General features: G+C 32.8%; 1 protein-coding gene and 1 non-coding gene across 2 annotated transcripts in view; both read right to left on the minus strand.

Moving 5' to 3' along the window:
- Positions 1–10,348: 10,348 nt before the first annotated feature.
- Positions 10,349–10,421, minus strand: Trnav-cac (transfer RNA valine (anticodon CAC)). The gene has a single exon. It is a non-coding gene; the product is annotated as a tRNA-Val (tRNA).
- A 7,463-nt stretch (positions 10,422–17,884) lies between these two features.
- LOC127853986 (sushi, von Willebrand factor type A, EGF and pentraxin domain-containing protein 1-like) overlaps positions 17,885–22,537 on the minus strand; it is a 252,427-nt gene continuing 247,774 nt past the window's right edge. Inside the window, exons 40-46 of the mRNA XM_052388885.1 lie at positions 20,010–20,095; positions 19,564–19,690; positions 19,403–19,444; positions 19,229–19,294; positions 18,666–18,699; positions 18,411–18,454; positions 17,885–18,233 (exon numbers count right to left, since the gene is read on the minus strand). Coding sequence (XP_052244845.1) covers positions 17,910–18,233; positions 18,411–18,454; positions 18,666–18,699; positions 19,229–19,294; positions 19,403–19,444; positions 19,564–19,690; positions 20,010–20,095 — 723 coding nt within the window. The 3' untranslated portion in view covers positions 17,885–17,909. The remainder of the gene's footprint in view (positions 18,234–18,410; positions 18,455–18,665; positions 18,700–19,228; positions 19,295–19,402; positions 19,445–19,563; positions 19,691–20,009; positions 20,096–22,537) is intronic.

Consider the following 22,537-nt stretch of genomic DNA (forward strand, 5'->3'; position numbering starts at 1 on the left):
GAATACGAGTGTTTAGTTTGTGTTTAACTATACCTGTCATCTAAATGTGCGCATTGAAAAAAAGGAAAGATTGCGTCTGTTTACGAATTGCTTCAATTATTAAAGTAGTAATTACAAAAATTGTATTTAACCACAAGTCCTTATTGTTTTTAGCACGATCCATTTCTTAAACTAGGTTTTAAGGTTATAAATCAGAACTTATGACATTGTTTATACTTGAAAACGAAGTAAAATTCAATAAATTTTGAATGCCAATTAAATTGCTCTAAGGGACTGTTGCTGCAGTTTCGGTGATTTTTTCCAATATAAGATATGTTAGAAAATTTGATTTCAAATGATACATACAATTACTATATGGAAATCAAAAAAAAACATAGGGTCACCGGCCTTGTTTTCTGTTTATTTCCGATTGCAAAACAAGCATTTTTGTATAAAACTGCTAAATTTATACTTTTATCAAACTGAACACAATCACATTTACAAGTTGAAACTTGCTAATTTTCGGTAGTTTGTAAGCTTCAGTGAACTTATTTATATTCAATAAACAATACCCATTACACATACAATCCAATAGATTTCAATTTTCTAAACAAATCGTGATTTTTCTAAATTCAATATGACCGAATAAACGATAAAAAATCTTATTATTTCAGCTACATACATGATATTTAATAAAATAAATAAAAAAGAATTTTGCTAAACCTTTTGAATGTACGTCTCTTTATGTTCTCATAATAAAACCAGATTAAAATATAGGTTCCCGCACTACTTTTGGATTTTTTTTTTAAATTAAGCACTATCTACAAGTCATATTTTACAAAATACCTCAATTTCGCCAACGAAAATGCAAAATTTCGTGATTTAATTTTCACATTTTGAATACATATCACATTGTTGAACTTGATTACAACATGTTACAAAAAATGAAACCAAAACTTTAAAGATAAAAATATAAATAACAACTAGATTTACAAATACAATCCGGGCATGCCTAGATATCCGAAATAGTGTTTCCTTATTAGTTCGTTCGTGTAAAAGTATGACATCCAAATGTTTCCTATGTTGTTTTGTATTTCCATACTTTTATAAGAGCGGACAAGGTGAAAAAGCCATTATACAATTTTTTTTATACGAATTGCTTTTCAAAGCTTTATAAGCACAATGACTAACTTTTTCATGACAAATCCAAAATATCGTTCTGAAAGCTGCCATGGTCGATTTTGCTTTCGCGATTCAGATTATTGCGACCTCAAAATGAGTAACAGGCATTATATATATCACGGTCTGTTAGTTGTGATTTCTACGGTCATCAAATGGCAGGAATTATAAGAAGTTTTTTTTTGTCATACAGTATGACATTTTATGGGTCGATTATAAATATTTTAATGTAAGATCAATATTTCTTATTTGATAGAAATGAAGCGACGCATAAAGTTAATATTTCAATGGCTTTTATACTCCATTTGTGCGGCGAGTAATGTGATAATCCAAGTGAAAGATACCGCGGACATTTTGCATTAAGACGAAATAAATGTTATCGTATGACCACCACATAACCTATATGATTTGCCCATTAACCCAGCCTCCTAAGAAAACCATCCTTGATATTTAGATTTTCCAATTACCCTACACATACCAATTGGCATTACACATTTTTGTAACATTTGTTGGAGAACGTTTGCGTAAATAGCTTTGGAATACAAACCTTCAGTGCGGGCGTAGGCGTACTACGCACTGAAGGCTTATATTCCTTAGCTATTTACACAGTCATTAACGTGTGCACACAATTTGAATTCCAAGTATAATCATTGAAAGTTATCACTTGTTGCATATTTATAGTTCTTGGAATAAATTCGATTCATTAATAGACACCACTAACTGCTTGTGCAAGACTAAGATACAGTTAATAATCTAACATCACTTAAACATGTGCGTAAGTCGAAGAATTGTGTTGGAATGTTTGAAAAACTGGACATCGGGTATTAACATATTTTGCGAGCTTCTGTGTAAGTGAAAAAGTAATAAATTTTAATGCTTTCAAGAATGAATTGGTAAGTTTTTTCAGAATTTTGTCGTTGAACTTTTCTTTTTTTTAAAAGAAATAATATCGAATATTAAAATCCTTATAGAACCAAATTTTGGCGGAAAGAAAAACGTAACAAAATAGTTTATTTTCCATCACCTGGTAGAAAACGATTCCTCCATGGAGAGACACGATTAATTCGCTGGTAACACTGTTATAAGTGTTTTAATTATCTAAACGGTTCACGACTCTTATAAGCAATGTCATCATCTAAACGGTTTCTTTTTTAAATGTCTATGCCCTTTTCACAAGTGTTTAACAAAACATTCTTCAGATAAATATTAAAGTGCAAATATGTTTAATGACAAAATACTTTTCATTGAATAACCTTTCTCTGTCCATGAATCATCAGAATGATCATTTGTCTGTATTATATCCGAGGGTGTAATTACATATAGTATAAGTATTTGTTTTGCTCAACCTTTTTCTTTTGAATGAATTGGTCTCTCAAGGCTTTTGACGCGTCTCTGTTACCATGTTTACTCAGGTTCGTGGCTGCACTGTTCCCATTTAAAGGGACTTGTTCACAAATCGGTCAAATGACGATTTTCAAAATAATCATCATGTATTCAAAAAAGAATATGTGCATTATATTTAAAAAAGCGAAATAACACCCTTTACCAAGATAAATATTTAAAATATGGGTTTTTAAAAGATAATCATCCTCTTATATGAAAATGAGCTTAATCGGTTCGAATACCAACTTAAAGTGTAATTATTACAGACTACTTATGATGTTTTGTATGTAGACTATTCGTTTTTACTTATTTTTATCATGAACACTTTTAAAACAATTTAAGTCGAGAGAGCCGATACTTGTTCCATATTGCGAATATTGTTTCATTTGAAGAGCTGTTAAAATCACATTAGAAGCAGAGCAGCAACACGTAACGTAATGGATATCGAATTCGATCAACGAAAATACTTCATCGGTTTAAATACGCAGTTGAAACTACCACAAATGAGATGCAATTACTGTTAATACAAACAAATCATATCGATAGTTTTGATTGTTTTCTCGGCATCTGAACACCACCGATGAGTGTCAATGGTATTTGATGGAATTAATACAGTCATGCTATGTTATACCATTTAATGCAAGATGTTTTACAACTTGATGGTAGTCGTGACCCAATTGTCCCAATTCAACATGCGACTCAGTAAAATTACTAGCAGTTATTTTTTTTATTATGTCCAAAACATCACAAAATTACAATACAAAACTGCCAAGTAAACATATACATATCAAAAGGACAAACAACAGTATGCAGATACAATTCACAACCAAAAAAAAGCTTTTAAAGTATGATGCAGACTGATCTTCATTAATGTTAAATGAAAATACGATTTTTATGAAATTTCAAAGTTTTGTAACGTTTGATTAATCAGAAGAGTATGTAACTGTGCGTCATTTGCTTCTCAGTATGAAGTGATCAAGTTAGAGAAAACGTCAAACACATGATCGAGTATAATGATAAATCTTATGGGAAACTGGTGGCAATACGAATGCTTTAAACTGAAAAAAAATCATGAAATTAATACTTTTTGCATGCATACATTTGCAAAAGTCGATAAACACTTGTTAAAATTATTGTCAAAGATATATTTAAACTCTTACACATTAAATGATGGTAAATTTATAAAGAATGCAAATAACATTTGCAAAATATTCCAGACTAGATTGACTCGTACGTATACATCTGGTGCAATAATTGCTTTATTATCCTATTAAATATACACGTTTTGGCATGTGTTATCTTGCCATATGAGGTTGACACAATACAGCGTTTTATCATACAACTACGTTGATATATACCTTAAATAAGTTCATCGCGTGCGATTTCTGCAGCCGAGAGGCTGGCCACGTGATGTCTTCGCTTATTGGCTGTTATCGGCATAATGATAACATAGTAACAACTGTGTGAGGAAACGATCGTGCAAGTTTTCTTACAGAAAACAGCGCTTTTCTGTTCAAATAATAAATTTAACAGAAAATGACTAAAATAAACAGAGTTTGAAAGATTATTTAAGTTTATTTCTTGATACAAAAATCTCACCACATTCGAAGTTGTGTGAAATTTTTCCCGACAAATGTTATATTGAATAATCGACACAAGCATAACGAACGTATAAAATCACTGATGTTTACGTCCGATAAAACGATCAGGAAAATGTACCTTTTATCACCATCTCAACAAAGAATCCACTCACAACGACGCAAGTCAATTAGGAGTTAATAGATCGATATCTTGAACAAACTATTTAACGCACCATTAACCATATTCAATGACGCATGATCTAATAGAAGAACACAAATCGTATAAAACGATTATGATCAAAGTCGCCATTTATTCGCCAGATCGGTTAAAGATCAAGTAGGTCTTGTAATGACTACATTATCTGATCCCACTAACAAATAGTAATCGCTAAGCACTTTTATTTCAATTGTGATACTTATTTGTTTAGGTCCTTGTAATGTTTATGCACACACATATAACATTTGTTTTCGAGGACGTTTCTTCTATAGCACTCAGTTTTGTTGCGTTTTATTTTTAATACTGAACTGTATCGCAAGAGACCTAGGTTCTAGTTCATATGGGACAAAATATTAATTGATTAAGCTACTCAGAACACTTTCTAAAGTGAGACTTGTCAATGAAGACATTGTTGATCCGTTTCTTACAAGTCAATGTTAATATTTATTAATATTTACTAATCTACAATCTTCTTATATGCCATATTTGCATGATATTTATAATATCGAAAATGATTGTTGTTTTATGTTGAATAAATAATATAATTCGAAACAATGAAAACGATGTAGCTAAGAATCGGAGTTGAAATATATATAAGAAGATATCGTTTGCTCAGAAGATGATGCTTGTAAAACAGTCAATGTTCCTTCATAAGATAATGAGCGTAAATTCCCCGTCCAATATAAGCATGGATGGATACTGCAGTGCCGGATCGTCCCGGATCCCCCCGGATCAAGATTCGGGATTATCCGTGGACCTTTTGGAGTTTTGAGCGACGGTTCTTCAAAGACTATCATATCGGTGATAACACGGCATCCACCTGAACCAGCCCTTATCATATTGACAAACCCGGCAACAACACGCAATCAACACCCCACACGGACTGACACCGGCAAAGCTACGTTCTTTAACGAACAAACACGACAGAGACACGGACTCTCACGATCTGCCCTGGAATGACAATAACTTGTATAATAGAATATTGCACATAAAATTATGAAATCATATTAACAAAATATAAGTCCACACAATATTGTTCATAATTAAAGCTCTCTGACTTAAAAATTTCATGTCGATATAATATTTCGTTCACTCACAAGGTCCATATTATAGGGCACTGAACACTTATCTGGCTTTTGAGCTGAAATAGGCGCGAATATATTCGTGTCGAATCTTTGATGCCTTCGTGGTGAGTCTTAAGAAAGCCCCGATCACCATCTTTTCGAAGAGTATGATTTCGTCATTGTCCTGGTATGATAATGTGAGTGTTATCCTCCTTGTAAGCTACACTCACATGCTTCTTTCCGTTGCGCACTCTCAGACGATTTTATAAGCAGCTTCAAGGCAGCACAATGGGCGTCATCGTCTCTGGTAGCTGAAAAAGTGTAGTGTATAGACATCGAAAGCGATGAGCAAGAATTCCAAACGCGTTTTCAGTAATCCGTTGCCGCCAACCCCATGTGTGATATTTGTTTCTTAAAGAAATGTTTCATGAGGCACGCCTTCAAGGCAAATGAGTCATCTGCAGCAATGTAGAACAACTTTGGTTTGTCGTCGTGCGATATATGTTCAGGATCAGGTATGCGCAATACTCCCTAGTCAATGGATTCCATAAGTTCAATTGTGATGAGCACTGGAGTATCAACGACTGATCCATTGATGCCTTCTTCCGCCCATAATAAACATGTAATCGGCTTCTACCAAAGACATTATGATCGTGAAATGGTAACCCATGGAAGTACAAGAAGCCACCGCGCCGAGGACAATGCATGGCGATAAGCTTCCAATCAAAGGCAGTTACACAGCTGTTCAGCTGCTATCAGACAAACTGCTTGGTGATTTTCTGTCACTCATCTGGCGTTCCAGGACAGGGGTGGTATTCCAGAAACATCTTAAGTCATTTCTTAAATAATTTCACTTAAGTTAAAAATTACAATGTTTTGTATTTCTTTACTAAATAAGGAAACACATGTTTTTTTGGTATTCCTAAAATAACAATGGCATAATGATGCTATTTAATTGTATATCTTGATGCCAATCTATTGCAGTATGAAATGAAACACTTAAGAAAATATCCCAATTTAAGGATAAGAATAAAATTTAAATAACTTAAGATGCTTCTGGAATACGACCCCAGGTGATTAGTTCTTCAGGTAATTCCTCCAGTATAGCATCGCAGACACTAATGGTGACTAATGGTGACCTCTAAGAGAGTGTTGTGTGCGAGCCGGAAGCCATACATCAGAGACTGCTAACTGTCCCCTGATTTTAGACACCGCAATCTTATAGCCAACTTAATGCCAGCTGTTAGAGGCTTCCTGTAGTTTGAATTATTCGGCTTGATTCGTTGCCGAATGCGTGTCAGGATTTCTTGGTATATCTGATAGCCCATCCACAAAAAAACAATGCGTTTTCTTTTTTTCTTGACTATTTTTAACCCAGTTGGTTCTCCAGTTCATTACATTCACCGGTTCTGATAAATCTTTTCCACGCATTATCTATTTATCTGTCGTAGCTTTGGTTTAGCAATCCTAGTTATGTTTTCAATTGAGCTTTTTGCTCCTCCGTGTTCCCCCGTGTTCTCCCGTGTTTCTCCGTGTTTTGACCTTGTTAACATCGTTAAAATCCATAATACCATTATGTCTATACGAAATCGTTCTAGTTGTTAAATAAAAGTTTGTGTATCTACCGTGCTTCCATCATGTTTGGAACGTCTTCCCTTAGAAGTTTCTTGCTGATCGGTGATGGTATCAATAAATTCAAACTGTACCGGCGTGTTCCGTTATACAGCCAAGAAGGGTTCGGAGAAAACCCTTCGTGGTACTTGATGGCCCGGCGTCTGAAATTTGTTCCTGGATTGTAAACGACTGACGAGGACAACAAAGGTTGCTTCACTGACCATCCCGGATACTGCCATCTTCCCGAAGCGTAACGGATCAATACGGTTAGTTGGAACTATCCCACAAGGATCGACATTGAGCTTTACTGCGGTTTCACGGTTCACATGCCGGATAATGCCGAATATGATCCGTGTTCATCGGGCATCTATATGGGACTGGTACTTAAGGTTGGCCGATGCGCTAATAATAGGACATGTATTTTCAACAAAGGATCGTTTTAGTAAATTCCAATACATTTGCCTTCTTACACTGCGTGTATCTTCTAATCGCTTTGTTTGATGCATGTCACATGTGTATCTGTTTTTCTAGCATAAACAATTCCTTGTCTTGTTTCACTTTTGTAGTACTTAAGCCTCTTGTAATGTTTTATTTTGAACTCAGAACTCTTTTATTGAATGTCTAATTATTTTTATGTGATTTGAAATAGTGGAATACACGCATTTTCTTAACTACTGCATAATGATTGTAAATTATAAACGAAATCACTGCTGTTGACAGTAGGCTAAATCATTTCACAAATTGCATCAAGTTTTATTGATACATTTTTATCTTAAAGGCGTAATTAAATGTTCAGTAAACACAGGTTGACCGTACGAGACCCTTCATCGCTTTCTGCATTTGATTGTACTACCGGATCTAAACCATCCGTGTCGTTTTTCTGTGATCCCATGAAATCATTAAGTTTTGCTGCAATGTACGGTTTTTCAGTTCTACTTAGATACAGAGTTTTTCGAGATATTGTTCATATTTTTATAATTTTTGTCTTAGTCATATTGTGTTTTAGAGTAGAAATCTTCAGAATGATTACATATATTTTATTTTCGCTGATGAATTTTATATTAATTTTAATAGAAATAAGAAATGATTGATTAGGTATACAAAAGGAACCGATTTTTGTATGCGTCCGTTTTGAAGCCATTTGAAATAATTGGCTCTGGGTATCAATTTTTGAACGATTCGTCTCTGAGTATAAATTTTCGAACGATTTGTATTCCGTTTGCAATTAACATGCTCCAAAACGATATTGACAATATTTTATCCGAAAAAAAACCACTTTTCTTTTTATGCTAGAAACATAAGAGGATATAATCAGTGAACATCATTACTTTACCGTTTGTTAAATTAAGTCACCTTTGTGAACATTTATGAACAGGTCTGTTACCCATTTTCGAACGTTTGATTTAGTTGAATCAACAAATAGTATTTACACGCATACATCCATATTATTTACACCATATATGATTTACAATATTGATTGTGATTAAAATTGGAACCGAAATCTTAGATGAATCTAAAATATTTTCACATATTTTTATGTCCCCCAGTCTATACTACATATTGTTTTTGCCTTGTCTGTTTGTTGGTTTGTTGGTTTGTTTGCGCCAAACTTTAACATTGGCCATAAAATTTGCAATATTGAAGATAGCAGCTTGATATTTGGCATGCATGCGTATCACAAAGAGCTGCACATTTTTAGTGGTGAAAGGTCAAGGTCATTCTTCAAGGTCAAAGGTCAAATATATGGGGGGCATAGTGTTTTACAAACTCATCTTGTTTCAATTAGAATGCACATATAGTATTGATCGCATGTAGCAAGTTGAAGCAAGAGTTTTTAGTTAGCAAATAACGAATATTCCCGTTATCTTGATTTTTACATTGAAAATGAGGGAAATATTGTTTTCAAATTAACTGATCCAATTGACATTTCGAGATGCTATTTGTAATTTCCTTTACCGGTACTTTCAAAGTGTAATTAAGTACTTGATTTCAAAACGTCAAATACTTTATAATATTTAACATTTATTTAACATTCGTCATTTATTGACGATTTCAAAACCTGAATATTATAAAGCGTTGCCACGCGAAACGATTGAATAATTTGGATAGTTCTGTTGCTGTCGTTATAGTTTGTGACTCTACGATCATTGCTTATATTAAGTATAACATACACCACTCATTGTATGAGCACGGATGGCCGAGTGGTCTAAGCGTCAGACTTTTACTCCAGGGGTCAGTGGTTCGAGCCAAGATGATGGTTACTTCATTTTATTTTTTAAAATGTATTTTTGATTTTTTTACTTGAGCTTTTTAGATCCAATGTTTACATTTCTCAATATAAAGCATTCAATGACAAACTTCAATAATCTGCCAAAATCTGTGAAAAGGTCCCTTAATTTTTTTTTTGACATTATCTTTATGAATTATAGTCAAGTTTGTCAAAACCTCATTTATTATTTTCTGCTGGCAAGAGTTGCGAATTGCTGCTTATGTTGACGTAGAGATAATAAAAACATTTAATTTGAATAATATTTCAATCTTTCGGAAAAAAACAACAATTTGAAAAGTAAGTTGCTTAACATTTAGTACCTGATGTTTGCCAAAAATCAGCAGTTCTTTTCGATGGAAACATGTTGAATATGCCAAGTACTTAACACTGACGCTTTAATCGAAAACAAGTGTGGTTTTTCTTAAAACAGTTGCTGGACGTCTAACTATTATTCTCTCATTATGTACTTTGGGCTGCGCGATTGCCTGCGTTTGTTCAGTTTATTTCATTTGAGGTTAATGATTTACTTATGGTTAGATTAATTGTGTGCGTCAAACTCTTTGATTCTACGAGGTTTTATCGAAACATTTATTCTTAGTTTTATGATATTATTAGCTTAGTAAAACAATGAACTCAGAATAAAAAGAACATAATAAGAAATAAATGGTATGATGTTTGTTAATCCATTCTAGCGAAAAATTATCAAAATTCATTATGTGTCCAATTGTTGTTGTTGTGGTGGTGTTTTTGTTTGTGGTAAGCTCTTGATGGTGGAAGTGTTGTCTTGACAATGGTGCATTTGTTTTATAACTCTTAAGTCAGTTTCCATAAGTAAATAAAATATGCACAACGTATCATAAGCAGTTTTCGTTGGTCTAATTTAAATTAAACATTTCAGTGAATCAGGTAATGTTTTACAATTTTAAATTGTAATCTTTTTTATGCTTTCATCATAAGTTATAAGATTTTTAATGGTATTATTTAATTTTTAGGATTATAAGAAAGTAGTGTATTTTTTTCGCACTCTTTTGTTTTTTATTTAATGACATTTAACAAAAAGTTTTGTTTCCACTGGGGCTCGAACCCAGGACCTCTCGCGTGTGAAGCGAGCGTGATAACCACTACACTATGGAAACACTTGATAATTAGATGCATAAACTCGTCTATAACATTTGCAAATCTTACTTCGTAGGTTTAAGCTGCAGTGGTTTTGTATTTATTTTAACCACCGTCGTATAGAAGATTTATCGGGAGATATCATGTAAGCACTACGAGGGTTAAGTTTATTTTTAACTTATACCTGTAACCTTAATGTGTGCATTGAAAATAAGTAAATATTGCGTCTGTTAACATATTGTTTCAATTATTAAATGAGAAATTTTACAAGGTTGTTTTTAACCCAAAGTAATTACATTTTTTGTGTGTAACCCGACCCAGTTCTGAAAATAGGTTTTAAGGTTATAAATCCGAACTTATTACATTTTAAAGGGATCTTTTCACGGTTCGGTAAAATTGAAAAAAGTTGTTTCAGATTCGCAAATTTTCGTGTTAGTTATGATATTTGTGAGGAAACAGTTTTACTGAACATTTACCATACTCCAATATAACCATTATATGTATCTTTTGACGATTTAAAAACCTAAAAATTATAAAGCGTTGCAACGCGAAACGATTGAATAATTTGGAGAGTTCTGTTGTTGTCGTTTAAATTTACGAAACTACGAAGATCGCTTATATAAGGTATAAAATACTTTCACTGTGTATACCCGGCGGAATAGCCGAGAGGGCTAATGCATTTTTACTTCAGACTAACTCCAGGACTCCGGGGTCACTGGTTCGAGCCCTGGTACCGGCTACTTTTTTTCCCTTTTTTAAATTTTATTCTTGATTTTTTACTGGAGCTTTTAAGATCCAATGTTTACATTTATCAATTTAAAGCATTTAATGCTTTAAGGGGTTTTGCTGCAGTTTCGGTGATTTCCCCCAATAATAGATCTTTTTGAAAATGTGTCTTCAAATAAGATATTCAATGACTATATGAACACAAAAAATTAAATCATAGTGTCACCGGCCTTGTTTTGATGTTATTTTCAATAGCGCAACATGCATTTCTGTATAAAAATTACTTAATTTCTTTTTGTGTTAAAAGTGAACATAACCATGGATACATGTTGAAACTTGCTAATATTCGGTCATTTTTAAGTTTCAGTACACTATTTAATTTATATTGAATAAAAAAACACATTACACAAAAACTCGTATTTTATAAATTCAATACGACCCAAACAAACGACACAAATCTTACTATTTCATCTTCATAATTGATATTTAAATATGTTATCATTAATAGAATTCTGCTAAACTTTTTGGATGAACGTTTCCTTATGTTCTCATAATACAACAATAAAAAAACGATAGATCACCGCACTATTTTAAGAATAAAAAAAATCGCACCATCTACCAATCATATTTGACAAAATACCATTAGTTCGCCCACTTAAATGCAAAATTTAGGGAATTAATTTACACATTTTGAATACATATCCTATTTTTCAATTGATTATAACAGGATAAAAAAAGAAAAGAAAAGTTAACGAATACAATTAAATAACAACTAGATTTACAACTACAATCCGGGCATTGCTACATATCCGAAATTATAGTGCTCCCTAATTTATGTGTTTGTGTAAAAGTACGACATCCAAATGTTTCCTATGTTGTCCAGTATTTCCGAAGCATATTGACAGCTCAAAAGATGAACATTAACATTAGACTCATTTTTAAATATAAATTCCATTTCTTCAAAAATACATCTTCAAGGACCAAAAAAATGTCCGGTATGTATCTATAAACAAGAAGTTCAAAATCACAATATTAGCATATTAGCATATTACCGGCGATAGCGTTTAAATATCCTCGATATATATCTGATGCTACACCACTTAATCTTAAAAATACCAAAAATAATATAATCAAGAATAAATTCACGAAATAAAACATTAACTTTTAAATGCAGACAGCAACATTTCGTGGAATAAAGAAAACTTTGAATGCATATGTATTTTTAAAAGTGAGGTTTACAAAATGTATTGTAGCAAACTTGTATTGAAGACAAAAAAAGCTATACAAATTTACAATAACATTTTTTTTATTTTATTTTGTCAGATTATTATCGTAATGACTCAGCGGTGTAGTTGATATGGTGTCCTCATCGCATCCGAGATTTGATCTCCACTTGGGGAGCTTTCTAAAATTCACACATAGACGTATTTCAAATATTGTCAATACACTTTAAACCACGCAAATCATTTACTGAAGGTGCGCAATTGGATATTCAATTGTAAGTCTAGTCGAATGCGATAGATGAACAATCTGGATATTTCATGCGTTTAAATATTCCGATAAATATTAAGAACTTTAAGAACTATGTTGCATGTAAGAAATATGATAACATATTTGCTGTATTTTTTTTAATATTTCATTATTTAAAGGGGCCTTTTCAAGTTTTGGTAAATTGACAAAATTTAACAAAAAATGCTTCAGATTCGCACATATTCGTTGTAGTTATAATATTTATGAGGAAACGATAATACTGAACTTTTACCATGTTCTAAAATATCCATTATATGCATCGTTTGACGATTAAAAAACCTGAAAATTATTTTGTGATATTTTGTAATGATCATTGTCAACTGGGTCATGCGAGTTGTGTATCGTGTTATTTCTTAATAGTTGACCCAGCATTTGTAAAAATATTGCAAAACATATACATTTCCAGAAAGGAAATTCATTTCTGCGTTGAATAAGACCGAGATCGTGAAAATCGCTGCACAATTGATGAAGATATGGCTGTTCAAAGCGATGCACCTCGTTTTGGGATGATTTTGAGTTGCATACCTTGTTACATATATATTTGATAGTGATTTTTTTCCATAAAATTTAATTTTTCGTTATAATATGATTATTTATCATTCAAAATGATGTTTTCACTAATTAATATCATAGCCACACGCTAACCACCTGTGTGATTAATATAAAGCATTTAATGACAAACTTCAATACATGCCAAAATCTGTGAAAAGGTCCCTTTAAGCATACTCTTTTGAGTAAAATATATTCAAATAATATCACATATCGTATATTATATCAGCCCGCTTAGCCGGGCCGATTTTTCATATCAGAAAAGAATGGGATCGCGCGACTTATACTTACCAAAATGGCGTCCACAGTCAGTCTAAGCCAACAGTGATCAATAAAATTAAGCCACAACTCAACGAAAGAATCGAACATAATTATAATGACACTTAGCACACAATTTGGATAAAACAAATATCGATTGAAACTGAAACTCATCTGTACATTAGATCTAAATCGATGCCTCTATTTGTGTTTTAACAAGATTCGTCAAACACTGTGAAACAGCAAATTTACAGAAAAAGACAGCATACCTCGATGAAAACTTAATTCCGGTTCTTAAAATAATAAAATAACAAAGATTCGTAATTCCATTTCCTGTTGTTCCATCCGTTTATCGACTTTGATTTTAAATCACACTTTTTTAAACGATTGCATCGAATGCTGAACACTGTCACCAGAAACACGTAAATTCCAAGCGATTAAAATAATTTTATTTCTCTCGAAGCTCCCAATTATGCATGAAAACACAAAATCCGAAATACGTTTTGGAATCGTTCGATGCTTAAAGAATATTTTAACAGTTAAGAAAAACAATCCACCTCCGAATTGTTGTAATAAAATCCAGGGAGTCTAGGTAGTTTCGTCATTGAAATTACGTCACATGAGGTACGTCATAAATTGCGTAATCAATTAAATGAAAATAAAAGTACGGCTGGTTCTGTTTAAATATTAGTGAAGGACAAAAATATTATGATATGTGATATAAACGATAACACACGGCAGAGCTGGGCCGGATGTCTAAAATCGGCCCTAGCCTTATAATGGCCCTCGGACCAAAGGCCCTCGGGTCATTATGTCGGCAGCGGGCCGATTTTAGACGTCCGGCCAAGCGCTGCTGTGTGTTATTGTCTAAATATTAACTTTGGAAATAAATGTTATGCTATGCTAAATTATGTGATTAATAGTGGCAATGGTTGTGTGTTATCTAATTGTATTATATGTTATAGACTTAGTAACAAATGGTGCATCGTATTTGGAAAATTATATATTTAAACACGGTTCCTTTCAGTATTCAAAGTATATAATACAAACTAAAATCTGTTGAAATTTGATATTCATGTGTTCTGTTTATACGACTTTATTTAGATATCTGCATGGTGTATCTTGTTTTTTTTACATTTCTCTTTGCTTATTTATATGCAAAATATCACGTTTTCGTAATATATTTGGAAAATTGACATGAAGAAAGGACCAAAGAAATACGTAGTTTTAAACACACAGCTGGTCTATTTTACAGAAGTTAAGGACATTTGAAGCATAAACAAGATGCCACGAGGTTACATGACGCTTTTTCCATTCCAAGTTAAATTGGAAGCTTATTATATGAAAATGCAGCCGGATTCCGGGATTCCGATTCACTTCAGCTATGGCGCCATACGTTGTACTGCCAGTTTGTAACAAATTTAGTTGCCCGTTCAAATTAGCCGATGTAATTATGCAATTTTAAATGTTACCTTTTCAATAAACAAAACTAATATGCTATTATTGACTTATCATCATTGATGCTGGTCTGTGACAAGGGATTTTGCATTGAAGTTGGTATTTTAAAATGTGTTATGCAAACGGAATTATGAATGAAACAGTTGGTAAGAAAACTACACGTTTCTAGTTAAATTTTGTAGCAAGTTAAAAAAAACACTAGAACAAGTTACATGTTTATGCTCTGGAAGTAATTGATCAATAGATCAAACCAATATGTTTGCTTGTTTGTTCAGTTGCTTTTGCTGATTTCGTCACCGTTTTAAGCAAACTTTAAGTCCTTTAATAGCGGCCAGTTCACCAACGCACACTTGTCCCGGGAGAGCTACTGTATCAGTTCTATATGAACACGCTTCTGTCAGTAGCTGAAAACTGCCATATTTAATTCAGTGGTAGAGGGACAATATAAATAATTTCTTGACCAATTTCTCCACAGTTATATGGCTGAGACGAGGATCGAAACCCTATTTTCCAGTGGTCAGGGCTCTACCAACTGAGCTAGCCTGCCAACATGAAACTATGTAAAACCTGCCTATCATTAATGGACATTATTTGGTGCGTTTTCTTTTACTGCAAATACGAAATACCAGTTTAGCAGTATTATTGAGCCAGGCTGTTATCACGAGGGTCTTCTATGACGTGAGGTACATGGTGTCGCTTGCCAGAATCTGTCACCACAGCAATTAAACGTTTCAAGTAAATGGAGCGTCGTTCCCGTGAAACAATTTACATTTGGCAATGATACTATTTACGTGACATTGGTCCCGAAGTTTCAATACATGGGTTAAAGCTAAGGACAGGGCGTTTACAAGCTTTACTAAGAAATTCAATGAATATACGCGATAAAACTATACATCATTATTATACATATAGGTATTTAATTTGTAATATTATACATATGTTTATATCACTGTATTTCTTAACAAATCAAGACCTCGTTCATGATAAAAGTATGCAGATCACTGAATATTTGCGAATTGAAAAGACGAAATCTATATCGTCACCACACATATGATTTTCTTAATTATAACACTAACACGTAATTTAGCAATTAAAGGATCAAGCAAGTATACTTTACAGTATTGAAGTTTTATAGGCGTTTTCTTAAAACAGTTGTTGGACAATTAAACGCTTATAATTGTTTGTACCTGGTGCACTGGGTTGCTTCCCAAGTTAAACAATGACAAAACTATGCACCGAAACTTGGAACTTTAAGATACTCCATTATTGGTTGGTTACAAATAAAATAAAACAGCGACATATACAGACAAGTTTAGCAGTATTATCGAATCAGGTTGTTATCATATCCCTCTTCTTTCACGTGGGTTAGCTAGTGTCGGTTAAGGTAAATAAAATATTGGTATTTATTTCAATTAATTTCACTAGCAAAGTTATTATGCAAAAACACATACAAATTCGTTTTCATATTATTGTATACACAATATATGATTTGGTTTATTGTGCAATGTTGCTATGTATTTTTATCTGAAAATAACTTATCATAACAATTGGACAGGAGCTCCACATATATTTTCAATAGTGAATTAATACACAGCACTACCCTGTGGTTGTTGTTAAATGAAAGACATCTTCTTAAGGGTCAGCAATATTATTTCAATTCCCTAACGTCATACATGTTCATGTTTCCTATTTAATTGTCTATAACATTGTTAATTAAAATATGTACATATATATTTTTACTGTTTGAAACTCTGAATGCCTTTACCAAGATTAACCATTTCATGTTATAAAAATTATGTTACTATGACAAATGTCCAAAAATAAATATCAAAATAGTTATTTAGATTTACCGTGTGTATTTTAGTTCGATTGCACTGAATGCACTTATTCAAATGTATTATATGCATAATATGTTCAGTGATTTGTAAATAGTGAACTACGAATGAACATGCTTTACTTATGGCAGATTATTACTTGCATACTCCAAATCTGAGAATTTAAGGAACTGGTTTGAATACTATTCTGATGTACAACATATCCAAATGGTTATGTTCAATAAACGACCCAAATCACTAAAAACGCTTATATGCATGTGTATTTAAATATTAAATTCGCCGGCCGAGTCGATATATCTTGGAGTATATTATGTGAACTACAAAATCACTTATCATGAAATTTAATAATTATCAACATGGCACAGCAATACCAAATCAAAAGCAAACACAACAATTGAAAGTAGTATATATGATCTTTATTAAATGTTACAGCAGATATAAGTATTTTTAAAGATTGACAACAACAACATAATACAAGGATTTAAAATTGCTGAAACATACGCAAATCATTGGTAACTATTGGTAACTATTTGAAACAAACCATAAAAGAAGTTGTAAAAATTAAGGCAATAACATCACTTAAGCTAAATCGGTGATAGATGCACACGTAAAATAATGATTAACAATTAATCAACTGTGTTTTAAAATGAAAAGACAACACTTACACTTTCCTAAATAGCAATACGTGTAGATAGATCTGAAGTAAATAGTCAACACGTGCACAAACTTTGACTAAAGATGTTCGAAGAAAGCATCATACAAGTAAGGGTATGCAACAATTAACGAAAGTAAATAAATTAGCATAGCTGTGTTAATTAATCAACAGTGTTTTGAAATGAAAAGACAACACTTACACTTTCCTAAATAGCAATACATGTAGATAGATCTGATGTAAATAGTCAACACGTGCACAAACTTTGCCTAAAGCTGTTCGAAGAAAGCAAAATACACGTTAGGGTATTCAACAATTAACAAGTAAATACATTAGTATAATTATGTGTTACTGTTGTACTAATTCTTTTTTAAAAATCCGCTAGGTCAGGGTTAGTCATGGCTATGTGAAAATGACTACGCTCAATGTTAACACTTTCGTCATTATTGATATGTTTATTCGCATTACTCAGGTTTGGATCAATATATTATTTGACCTTCTCACATTTGTGTTACAGTCGTACTAGCGCTCTTTGTTGAATGGCTTCTTTCCACGCGCGAGTTCCTGTTAATTAACCTTAAAGCCCGAAGTACAACATTGGGAGGCCCTTGCGATGACTCGCTTGAGAAGGGAATCGGATCTTCGCATTTGTTGTCAATGAAATTGGCTTTCTTCTTGGACAATATTTTGTCACGCAGTCTGGAGAAGACATTCGGATCTTCGCATTTGTTGTCAATGAGATTGGCTTTCTTCTTGGTCAATATTTTGTCACGCAGTCTGGAGTAGACATTCATGCGGGGACCTTCCGAATTGTCTTCAGATACCTTTAATATACCAGTAGATACCTTTAATATACCAGTAGATACCTTTAATCTACCAGTAGATACCTTTAATATACGAGTGAATTTAAACGTTAATTCGCCCTTGCACATGTAACACCATATCGCGGCGGGTTCGACAGAACAACATTTAAATGGAATATCAAGACAGGATATTTATACCTGGTGCTGACTGGTAGAAGAATCGTTTTCAGAATGCGAGTTAACTGAAATTGAAATTTCAGGACTGTGTAATACCGGTCGCAAATCATTGGTACTACGAGCGCTTTATATCACTGAATTGCTTTAAATAGCATATACGAAATAAAACACAAACAACGGCGTTTATGGCATATTATACAGCAATCACTCAATAATTTATTTATTATCTAATCATACTTTATTTCCATAAATAATTAAATAAAAGTATTTACTTACAGCTGCTCTTAAAACTTGTGTTGTACGTCTTTTGCTAAAAGTGAATAAAAAGACAGGTTTAAAGAAAATTATATAATATATAATAATATGTACCTTGTAAAATTGTTATACCTGACCTGAATATTTTAACATACATATAGAATCTGGCAGGAGTTGTCATATCATACAATATTTTATTAAACGAATTCATGAATTTTGTTAGTAAGCGAGCCTTTGGCGAGCTTACTAACGAATTTCTTGGAAGAGTTAAATAAAAAATGGTATGATATGACAACGAGTGTCATATCTTTTTTATCACATGCTTTTAAATGAGCAAATTAAATAAATATTTACGCAAACATAATGATAAATCCTGAATGTTGTTTACATTTCGTGACGTCATTTTACGATGCAACGTCATTTCAGCAAAATAACAAAATGCGATTGGTCAATAAACGAAAACGCTTAAAAATGTTGTACTACACATGTGTAATGTAAAAAAATGGTCATGGTTATATTACACACAGGTGTAACAGGGTATGGCATGTGATAAAATAAAAAAATAAAAATCAAAGTAATATTACCGTTGATCTTTTAAACGACTTCAAGTTTTCGTGTTTGTTGTGCACACTTCGAACAGCTTTTCTGACCTGTAAAAGATGTCGTGAAAAGATGCCCCGAAAAAAAAAAATTAACAAGTCACCATACACGTACTGTTAATGAGTTTGTTGGTGAGAATCGAACCAAAATAACCTTACCTGTTGGTTAAAAATGCAGTGGAATATGAAGATAAATAGGCCCTGAAAACAAATATGAAAACATAATAAATCAATACAAGTAGGCTATAACACAATATATGATAATATGAAATACTAATTTTAATTTGCAATCGATGGTTAGTTCATTTTGTCAGGACTACCTGCAATGTGTTGAACAATGCAAACAAATACTGCATAAATGCAGATGTCTCGTTGACGTAAAAGATGCCGAGAATCCAGGAGAGACCCATCAAAGGAACAAGCACACACAGGGAACGCAGGCTCGTTCTAAGGCAAGATTGATTTCACGTTTAAGAAGCCGTCGAAAATGCACAAATGACACATTTTAAGAAATATATCAATGGCCGAATGTATTTTTGAAAATAAGAATTGTATGCCTTTGCCAACACCTCAATGTTTCCATAATGCACTTATTCAAATACGTAGTCTACGTGAACGTTAGACACAAAAATTTGAACTGACATCAAACAAAGGTGAAAACCCTTTTATAGTTGTGAAAACAATTGAAAGGCAGTTTTACTTTCATAACATAGTGTCTGCTGTATAACCGCGTAAATTCCTAATTATATGCATTAATTATACATACTTAATCTTTTCCATTGACGTCTTGCTGTCCATCGCCTTCATGTGAAACATGTTCCATAATATGAGAACCAAACACACGATGTTGAACTGCAAGAAAAAGAATCAACGCAAACACGTCAATAGAACAGAACAATACAATACCAGAATGGCGTGACAATATAACATTATGGTAACCTATAATGTGGTTGAATTGGTATTACCAGTATAATAAGTAGAGAAGGAGCAACAAAGGCCCATATCAGGCCACGCTCCAAAGACAGCCAACAGCTGAAAAATAAAAAAATAATTGTGGCATTCGGATATCCTGCAACTAAATTTTGAACACTTTTGAAACGATCTGAAAACGCGAGAGTTTCTATCATAAAGCAAACCAACACCCCTTAATTTACAATTTTTCGTTTCCATAGCCATCGGCCTGTGTTGACAGCAAACTGATTGCGACTATCACTGCTGGCGAAACTGTAACACAGATGTCGATCAATAAATGTATTTATATGTTCACATCTTTATCTTTGTTGGTGAAAATAATAAAATTTACTTCAAAATGATGATGTAAATAAATCGCAATTATGCGAAGTAACTTATATTTCCATATAATACATAGCGTTTTTATCTAATTTAAATAAATATATACAATTGTCATGGACAATTACCCCATGCTGTAATAAGAAGGGGCTTCAGTCTTGATTTGGTAATGAATACGTACACCGCCATGATGGCTATGTCTATACCTTCTGCCAGCATCAGACAAAACACTACTAAGTATATGTAGTGTAGAAATACCGCGGTTGTTGCACACAGAGCCTGGAGTACAACCACAAGAATAAAAAGGAATAAAAGGATATTCCCATATTTGTACCCTTTTTCAATTTGAAGAGAACAAACTTCGTATAAAAAATAAAAACATCGCACCTTTCGCAAATATCAACAAAATCCAATCCATTTTTAATTTTCAGAAATAAAATAATAACCAATACTTTAAGCACAAACCATTCAATAGGAAACAATAAATATGCAAACCTTGTTGGCAGTTTTGTCAACACCAGCTAAAAATATAATGTAGGACAGCATTAGCGCGCCACATAGATTCAAAAGCAGAATTGTCCTGTCACTTTTCAGGAACCTGCATGAAACATGTAAGAATAGGGATAAAGACATAAAAATGTAATCAACGAATCAGTAATATATTTGAGAATAACGAACAATCGTTAGACGATAAATAGAAAGCAATAATCCGATTGCGTTAAAGCTTAAAATCCAAAACGCGTTCGTTAATCAGAAAAGTTAAAACATCTGTTCATTTCATTCTTGGTGAACGGTAGTAGAAAATGTTTGTGCTTTCGGGTATACGTACAAACGAATATCTTAATAATGTAATATAATCCTTACCGCAAACTATCAGTTAATAATGTTTTATTTGTACAACTACTACAGCCAATACAACAACTACAACTATATGAACCTTTACCTCCAGAGATATATGTATGTCAGCATTGTGATCAGCAGACATGCCATTGAAATCCCCATTCCCACAGTTGATAACGTTCGTAATGGCACAGACGCTGCGTCGGCCTGAAACACAATGCAGGATAATTGTTTGATTTCGATATTATTTTGAGTTCATTTCTTACTATAATAATATGATACTATACGTGTATGATCGGTTGTTTGGAACTTACTTTTAAATTAGGGAAAGACGTGTTACTAAAAAGCTTAACGTTTCTATTGCATCCTTTATAAATCAGATTACGTATAATATTAAATTACCGATTTATTCTAGACTATTTCCTTCCACTACGCATTATGTTACAGTCACAATTATTCGTACACCATTGATTCGACTTTTCCATAATAAAAGCGTTTAATCGATGACCTTTCATTAGCCTCCTCAACTCGAAATCTATATGACTTAAAGATATATATATTGCATAGTGTATTATTGTATGATAGCGTCAGTCAATAAACGTCAATTCACAGTTGAACATTAAGAAATAGTGTTTCTGGAAGACATTTGCACGTATGTAATTGCATGAAACGAACCCTTGTAGTTGCGCAATACGTCGGTCAGACAGGTCGAACGCTTAAAACTCGTTTTAAGGATCAATTGTGTTAAATAGAAAACTACAACATATTGAACATTTTTATATGCAAATCTTGTTCTAATCAACTAGACATTTTGTTTCAAGTATTTCAATTAACCCGTAGAGCAATTAATATTTTATAAATAAAACGAAAATAATGTCAACTTAAATGAATCAGAGGTTTGCAGACACCTTATTTTTCAGGATTAAATTACAATACTTTCAACGTTGGTAATATTTGTTAAGATAATTAAATAAATACATGTCCATAATTCGCACTAAACGTTCACAAAGTAAGCGAATAGGATAATATTCATCGTAAGTCCAAACGATCTTTATACGATTGTTTCAAAATTGTTAACACAAGCACTGATGTGCCCTATGCGGTCTTTCAGTTACTGCTTTAAACAAACAGGATGAAGGATGCTACAATATCGTTCTTCAAACA

This window comes from Dreissena polymorpha, chromosome 12 (assembly GCF_020536995.1).
Source record: "Dreissena polymorpha isolate Duluth1 chromosome 12, UMN_Dpol_1.0, whole genome shotgun sequence".
Classification (NCBI taxonomy): domain Eukaryota; kingdom Metazoa; phylum Mollusca; class Bivalvia; order Myida; family Dreissenidae; genus Dreissena; species Dreissena polymorpha.